The sequence below is a fragment of the Cariama cristata genome, unplaced genomic scaffold (genome assembly GCF_000690535.1).
Source record: "Cariama cristata isolate BGI_N322 unplaced genomic scaffold, ASM69053v1 scaffold30505, whole genome shotgun sequence".
Lineage (NCBI taxonomy): Eukaryota > Metazoa > Chordata > Aves > Cariamiformes > Cariamidae > Cariama > Cariama cristata.
The window spans coordinates 55-8,746 of NW_009617448.1; the positions used below are offsets into that span (position 1 = coordinate 55).

The following is an 8,692-nucleotide window of genomic DNA, read 5'->3' on the forward strand; positions in this document are numbered from 1 at the left end:
GGACAGTGGGCCATTCCAGCCTCCGTGCCACCATCGTGCCTTTGACAGCCGTGCCCCCAGCCCCGACTGGTTTGGGGATGACTGCAAGAGGGTCCAGGCTGGGAGAGGAGGTGCTCCCAAACCAGAGCCTGCTTCCAGGAGGGATTTTCTCCAGGAGCAGCCGGCAGCTCAGAGCCCCACAACGTGCTGTCCGGCTGGGAAGAGCCGAAGGAGCAGGTGGGGAGCTCCAGGTGAGGGTAAAGAAGCAGTGAAAATCTGTAGCCCAGCTTTTTGCAGTCACACAGATGGGTTATCCTGGGGCTAAACAGGATCCAGCGCCCATCCAAGTTTTTGGTTTTGTTTTTTTTTAATGGCTAGGAAACTCTTCCATGTGGCTTCTTTGGTGTCTAATAGCGTGGCAACTTCACAAGTGATACAGGGGATGCCCAGTCTCCTCGGGAAAGGCAGGTATCCCCAAATGATCTACCTGTCATCCCTCACAATGGGAAAACCATGCTTCTCATGCATGGAGCAGGGCTGGCAATTTCATAGCTCTCCTCTCTGCACTGAGTCCCACAACAGCAGCAAAATTACCTGGCACCAGCACACAAGGTGACTCAGGGCTTCAGCTTTCATTCTGGCCTCATCTCCCACGCTGACTTGTCAGCTCTTAGCAATGTTGCCCTTGCTTCAATTATTCACCATTAGATCTTTACTTCTTGTTAACCCTAGCCCTTGTCTGCAAAGCAAATCGCAGCCTAACTAGGGTCTGGGGAAGTCAGCCAGAGCCTGACACTGAAGATATCCATGGTGCTGGGCGGCTGGCTGAGTAAAGTCCACCACTGAACAACTGGGAATATCTTTTGGTAGAACAACCCTGCACAGTGCTCTGCATGCTGGGTCCCGCGCTGGGACAGGGGTCCCCGCACGTCACCGCAATACTCATAGCAAGTAAGAACAAGAAGAGCATGCCTCTATGAGTAGCGTGAGATCGCAAAGCAGCTTGTTTGAAAGCAAAGCACCTGGTTTTGAAGGTGGCTTTGGCCTCATTCAGCTGAATCCCAAGCGATGCTGAGGGGTGCAGATGTACAGGCTTGCTCTGTGCCCCTGAACAGCACAGCCCCTGAAGCCACACCATCCCTGGCTGCCTTGCAATTCCTCCCCTCGTCTCATCCACCCCAAGGACTGATGCAGACTTGAGCCTGGTTGGGAAATTGGGATTGCTGCTCGTTTTCCTCTAATAAATCAGCGGTGTGATTTGCACGCTGGTACCTCCTGCCCTCGCAGGCAGTGCCTCCGCTCGGAGAGGGCAGTGGGGAGAAAGAGGGCACTGAATTTAGCTGCTCTGCCCTGCCTGCACGCTCCCGTCAATCAGCAGGTGATCCATTCACGGCCATTTATTTCTGGCTGCAAGTGGATGATTTGGAAGCCATTTCAACAGTTGTTCAGACTCCTCAAAATAGGCTGCCTGCAGCTCCAGGCTCCTTGCTCTCTCCTGCTGCTTTCTTCTCCTCCTGAATAACTCACACCAAAAAACCCACAATTGCCTGGAGGGCACCGCACAGCTCCGATCCTCCTCACCTCCCCACCTTCACCTCCCAGCATGACATTTCAGCAAGGGTTTTGGCTTACATCCCTCTCCTCTAAGCTATTAGGGTTGATATCCTAAATGAAACCCGGGGCTCAATATTTGTTAGAGATAGGAGGCTTGCTGAGCAGGATTGCCCTGTGCCAGACATAGCAGGGTCTACCTGCCAGGGTAGCTGCCGAAGACTGCCAGGCTCTCCTGGCTGTGTGACCAGCAGCTCTGAGTCCTAGCAAAATCCAAGGGTGGACTTTTGTCTGTTCCTGGACTGTACAGCTGTGCAAGAGATATTTACCCTTGTTGTGCACTTAGGGAATTTAGAGATTTAAAAGAATCATAGAAGAAAAACATGCATCAGCAGCTTACAAGGCCATTGAGAGAGCCCAGGACCCAAGCGAAGTCCTACGTAAAAGCAGCAAGAGGATTCAGCACCTGAGGAGCCAGGAGCGGAGGCCAGGCTGCTTCAAGCATTTTGCAGAGACCATTTCAATTGTCTCATTCAATTGCCATGGGTGGAAAAAATAATCTAGTTAGATGTCAAAAACCTCCCATCAGGAATTCCAGTTTCCTTCACCTCTGTGCTATAAATACCCCAGTGTGCAAAGGGTGAATGTGGGCCTGTGAGTGGCAGCTGGGAGGCTTATGTCAGGATCAAGCGACGTTTAGCTATTGTTAAATGAAGTGCCACACGCTGGCTCACACCCATCCCTGGGTGCCGTGGTGTTTCCCCACTCAAAGCCAGCTCCGACGGGCCTCGCTAGGCGGTGGGGAGGAAGGGGCAGCCCTCCAGCACCACGTCTCCCCAGCGAGTAGGTGCAGGACAAGGTGGGAATACAGGGAATTTAGGCAAATCTGTCCACATCACTCTCCCCGGCCAGGCGCCGGGTGTGAGCCGTTCCCCTTTCCCACTGTGGGCCCTGTGCTGGCGTGTAGTACCAGAGACCTGGAGGCATCGAAATCAGTGCAGGAGCAGGCGGCAGGTTTTGCTGAGCAAGAGTCAACCTTTGGCTTCTACCCCCAGTTTTGCTGCTGTGATGGTCCCTTGTGATCCTGCCTCAGCAGCTATGGGGCACTTGTTCCAGGTAAGAAAACTGGATAATAAGACAGATAAAAATGTAGGCACTTGGATCCTTGTTTTCTGCTCTGTTATTACCTTCCCTCTCTGGAAAGGAAAGCTTTCCAGGAAGAACATAGCTCTAGCTAACTCAGTCTAGGGAAAGGTAATGGCATTCACAATGCTGCTTCTAATATGTCCTGATTTCAGCTGGTATAGAATTAATTTTCTTCCTAGTAGCTGGCTCAGTGCTGTGTTTTGGATTTAGGATGAGAATAATGTTGATAACATGATGTTTTAGTTCCATACCATAGGACGTCATGTCCAGTATAGAAACTGGGGGAGTTGGCTGGGAGGGGCTGATCGCTGCTTGGGGATGGGCTGGGCATCGGTCAGCAGGTCGTGAGCAATTGTACTGTGCATCACTTGTCTGTCTTGGGTTTTATTCCTCTCTCTCTCTTTGTTATCTCCCTTTTCATTACTATTATTATTATATTTTATTTCAATTATTAAACTATTCTTATCTCAAGCCACAGGTTTTACCTTTTTCCAATTCTCCTCCCCATCCCACTAGGGCAGGGGAAGAGTGAGCGAGCGACTGCGTGGTACTTAGTTGCTGGCTGAGGTTAAACCACGACATAATACTACACTTCCCAACTACTAATCCTCAGTGCTTGGTCTCACAGAAGGAACCTCCCAAGTGTTTTCCCAGCCAAATAATCAGCAGTGATGCTAACAAATAAATAGGGCATCAGGGAAGTAGTATTTTGCATTAGCAACTTTCCTACAGGATATTAAAGCCCCTAATTAGCCGAATCTGATCGTACCCTGATATGGTGTGGGGCCCCACAGGATATGGGCTTGTGAGTCCATGTGCAAAGCTGTTCCAAGAAAAAGCCACAAGGGATATATCTACCAGAGCGCTGAGCTCGCTGCCTGCCCTGCCTGGCACTGGGAGGGCTTCAGCGTGTGGAGAAACACGAGGGGAAGTCAAGGGACTTTGTTTTTTCTCCAGGCTATGGTAATGTATTCCAGCTAGTAAAACAGTGGTGTAAGGAGGACAGAAAAGTCACCCAGGGCAGGGGGCTGGCTGAACTTGCATGAAAGAGGATTTAGGATAGACAGGAGGGCAACTTGTGGAGTTATACAGCAGGTGAAGCATTTGAACAGATTCCCCAAGGAAATTACAAAATCCCTCTTAGAAGATGCCTCTGGTCCTACCTGGCTGGTAGAAGTCTGGGGAGAGCTCCCTGGCCATCATTCTGGCTATGCCCGACTCGTTGTTAGCTGCCTGAGCTGCCTGCTCAGACCCTTCAGCCTTGGCTTTGGCATGAGCCGTCCTGCAGAGAGAAGAGAGGACAACAGTGAGCATCGTCTGAGCCCAGATCGTGCCAGTTCAAGCAGCAGACCCTACCCAGCAAGAAAATCAGATCAGCCCATCTGGCATAACAGCACTCAGCGCTTGCCCACTTGACCCAAAAACCCCACGCTTGAGGAAAAAGACCAGATTTTCAGCAAGTAAGGGGCACAGATGCTTAAGGCTAAGGTGTGAAGGTTGCACATAGCGGCGCAAGGGAACGGGGCAGGTGTATTTGCAAATGCAAGCACGTTCCTGTGTTGCAGAGAGGCAGCAGATGCTGCAAAACGGGCTTGCCACTATGCTGCAAAGCACTGAAAACCTAGCTCGGAGGAAGGGCGAAAGCATCACTGCAGGCATCTTTGGAGCATAAGGGGACAATAACGTGATGGCTGAACACCGCTGTGCTGTCACCAGCACCTCACCAGAGGCACCGTGCCCCTGCCCAGCACACCAGACACATTTTACCCCAAATGTCTCCCGTAGCTCTCCAGAAAAACCACACATGTTGTCCAAGGGGCTCCTTTACTTGCTGCAGCCCCGGGGGCTGCTCTCACCAGTGCTAGGAAAGGCAGAACTATCGCCTCCCTCTCAGTTTGGCTCCCCGAGTCCTCTCCGCTCCTTCCCAGCACATCTCCTCCTTGCTCCATAGGGCTTCAGGGCTATCAGAGTTATTTCACTGGCCGGCTGTCGTATTCCTTGCATGCCTTGCGCTCGGGGCCCTGTGATCTTTACGCTAAAAGCAGGACTGGCTTTACAGCCCAGCTGCTTGCAGTCTGGAAGGGAGCTGACTTCAAACAGCAAAACTGCACCTTAAAAACAAGGGAGGGTGAAGCACCGTATATTCAGCTGCTTTATTTCACCCGAGGCTTACATCGAGCTGCTTTCCCCATGCTCTCGCTATCATGTTTGCCGAGGCTCCCCATATCTCCCTTGCTGTACGTAATGGAGCATACACTAGCTGCACATGCAAAACCACATATTTTTGTGTGGACAGTCAGATAAGCCGTTAGCAGTCCTCAAACATCAATTCACTATGAATGACAACCTTCAATGTGGTCTTAGGGTGTCTGATGAGCACCTTTCAGACTTAGGTCTCATCCCTGCAGTGAAAATGCTCCAGAGGAATTTTTGGACTGTCAGTCATGAAATCAGGATTAATTCTTTCCCATTAAACTGAGATGCAGTACGCAGACAAGACTAGCTTTAGTCTGAATATTCAACAGGTGCAATAAAAGGTGATAGAAATGCTGTTCTGAGTCATCAGAAGGTAGAAGATATATGTATATATACACATACACACCCACCCCATTTTGAGTAGCTGCAGGGAAAGAACTAAACGTAGGGCACTAATCCCAACTGATGCAGGCAACAGTGTGACTTGACGGGGAGCCGAAAACGCTGTTCAGGGCCCTGCGATAGAGAAGAGGGTGTGGAGCTGCTGTGGCTCAGCCTGTCTCTCCCTGGGATGACATCCCACTCCGCTGGAGCTGTGATTCACCTCCCTGCCCACACTCACACGTTATCTCCCCGCTTTCTCTGCAGGCTGAGCTGCCTGGGATTGCTGTCATTCTTGGTCTTTTCATCCAAAATTATTACAGCTCCTGAAAAACCCAGAGACAAGACATGATGAGGCAGAAAGCAGCAATTTTAAGCCGCTGCTCGCAAGCAGGAGGTCTGAGGCAGCTCTGAACAGAGAAAGCACCTCCTTTTTTGGTAGGATATAATCAGCGTGATTAATTCCACTATAATCTGGCAGGGGCCAAGGGGGATGTTCCTGTGCTCTCCATGCCTAGGGGATCAGAGTGGGCTGCACGTGGGGCACACAGCCTGCCCAGCGCTGGCCCCGGGAAGAAGCTTGCAAAGTGAGGATCCAGCTCTTCACCCCCGGCAGGACGTGCTCCGACCCCTGGCTTTGTCCTGCTGCTCTCAGAGGACAGGATTCACCATAAAGAGATAAAATCCTCCTTTTCAGCCGCTCGCTGAGCCAGCCAGAGGCTATCCCGGCCACTTCCCAGCCAGATAATCGGCCAGCTGGCTCCAGCTAGGGGAGTAGCACGCAGTTCCTGGCAATCAGGTGGATGCTTTCCTAAAGGTGACTTCCAAGAAAATAGTCTGGAAGAGGACTGGATGCAGGGTCTGCTCCCTCCGCTAATAAGGACAGAGCCAGACTCACGCCGCTGTGTTAGCAAATGGGTGCAGATGGTTCCTGCATGCGCAGCTTTCCCCCAGCATCTGGGGCCAACGCAAGGGGAACAGCCTGGGGGTGTTGGAGGTGACAAGGCAGCTCCCAGTTACACTCTTCTCCTGCTAGAGATTTCCTTTCCTCCAGAGAAGCTGCTGGATGCTATCTGGCTGCTGCATGGGGCTCAAGTACTGCAGTTCCTACAGGTAAAGAGATGGCGAGGCCAGGGAGACCCCAACCTGGGTTGCAGAGGCTGTGGTGAGGATACCGTGGGTGGTGGGGAGCTGACCCGGCTGGGCTGAGCCATCGCTGTGAGCTGCCGTGGTCCCAAGGGTAACAGGGCTCTACAATGAGCCCTCCTGGGCACAAAGCGGTGGGAGGCCATGGGGCAGCTCCCGAGCTCCATGCACAGAGCTGTGACAGCAAGCTGAGCAGCACGACTTTAGGATCCCCCACTGCCCTGGGGATGTGAGCTGCACAGCAGCTTTGCTGGGCTCCCTCATTCTGCAGGACACACCTGACCTCTGCTCCTGTCCCCCCTGCTTGCAAAGCCATCCAAAAGTGTTTGATTTGGGGGGACTGAGATCAACACAGCTGCAGCTTCAAATCCGGCAGCTCCAGCACACCATGTCTTGGCCCTGCCAGCATCCTGGGGAGGCCGTGGCACAAGGCAGAGCCTGCTCTCCCCCAGCCAGCACCCTGACCCTGGCAGGGATGCTGGTGCCCTGCGCTGGGTCCCTCCATTGCTGAGATCATTTATTACAGCGGCAGCCAGGTGATGAACATCTAGCTTACGGAGACATGGCATGGTGTTTCAAGTACATCTCCCCCAGCTGTGCCGCGCACCCCGGGGCACAAAGGGAAGGCACTGCTGCTTGCAGCCCTCCAAAAAGCCGCTCCGAGGGTTTAGGAACACCGTGACAAAGCACAGCCCGGAGGAAAGAGCCCAGCCATAACAGTAACTTCTAACTTGCCTAGAGTATTTCTGAATTTATTATTTATCCGTATGGCTGGCAGAGAAAAACTTGGCCCCAGCTGCAAAGCAGGAGACAAATACCAGCCACCCTGGGAGAGCGCAGCACACACAACCTGCAGCACAAAATCCTCTCCCAGCCCACAGCCTGGGGTCTGCTTGGCACAGCAGCTGAAAAAGAAAAAAAGCTCAGGCAGGTTTGAGGGAGGCAGGAAGGTGATCTTTGAACCTTAGACATGAAACATATAAGAGGAAAAATTTCTTTGAAGGTTAAGATCTGCTCAAAAAAACAGAATCAGCTTTTGCAAAAAGGAAAATGCTGGCCTTTTATTATATGCATATAAATTTGATACTTTTCAGGCAGCACTTGAATCAGGGCCACAGTTTGTTTATTTACTGCTGGTTGCGCTGTCAGCTCCCATCGCCTCTGCAGAAAGCAGCCCCTGCAAAAACCAGCAGAGGAGAAAGTTTGGAGATGGAGGAGGTCAGGGTGAAACTGAAGCAAAGGCCCACGGATTTTATAGCACCCAGCAGCAGAATTCAAAAGCCTTTTTTTGAGGCGGTGCTGGAAAATGAGCCATGAACATTAAACACGTCCAACTGAGGGGCCGTTACAAACCAACGCCGGTGCTGCCCATCCCAAGCGAGGCAGTACTGCCCGGGATGAGCGCTTCCCAGTTTCACCCTGAGCCATCTCCGCAGGCAGAGCCATTAAAAATAGCTCCAGTGAATTCTTTGCAAGGAGGAGCCGCATCCCTGCGCTGAGCCGAGGGGAGGTATGCGGGCAATGCCTGCAGCCCCCATCCCAGCCTGCCAGCAGCATCGGCTGGGTCACGGCGGCTGCTTTGGGGCTGCCCGGGCAGGGAGGTTTCACACGCTGGCTCAATGGGTGGGAGAGGGACGGTTAAATGCATCTGCTGTTTTATTTGCTCCTCTGGCACGGCTCTAATGCTGTAATTGTTTTTGTACTAGTGCAGGACAGAGCACCACTCCTGTCCTTCCCGGCTGTCTGCCAGAAACACTGCCCAAATCATTCCTCCGACTGCTACTGAAATCCCCTGTGGATACACGAGCCACTGCTGAGTACCGTGCTAACAGGTGAGACCCAAAGCCAAGCCAGCATGCCCGTCTCTTTGGACAGTTTATGCAGTTTTGCACATCCACATTGGATTAGACTGTAAATGAGATTGGAATTAGCAGAGAATACTGCAAATACCAGACGGGGCTGGGGCGCCTGCAGGTGCAGCAATGACCTTGCGGCTAGAAATAGGGGAAGAGCTCAGCTCTCTGCCCAAGCTATTGCACATTTGCTTATTAAGGGAAAGACAGACCTGTCCAGCACCATCCTTCCTTCTCCAGGGTCTCCCTCCTCCCATTGATTCAGCAAACCTTGAGCAAGGACCAACTGAACACCTTTTTCTTGCCATTCTTGGTATCATGAGCTGCCAAGAAGGCCATTAAGCAAATGTTAATTCATCAGTCAGCTCTAGGAAGGGAGACTTCTGCTCAATTCCCCTCTCCTGGAAACTGGCTTTTCCATTCCCAGGGAAATCCCTGCT

General features: G+C 52.0%; 1 protein-coding gene across 1 annotated transcript in view; it reads right to left on the reverse strand.

The window, feature by feature from the left end:
* Positions 1 to 3,816: 3,816 nt before the first annotated feature.
* LOC104161946 (junctophilin-2-like) overlaps positions 3,817 to 8,692 on the reverse strand; it is a 16,565-nt gene continuing 11,689 nt past the window's right edge. The window contains exon 2 of the mRNA XM_009700540.1: positions 3,817 to 3,958. Coding sequence (XP_009698842.1) covers positions 3,817 to 3,958 — 142 coding nt within the window. The remainder of the gene's footprint in view (positions 3,959 to 8,692) is intronic.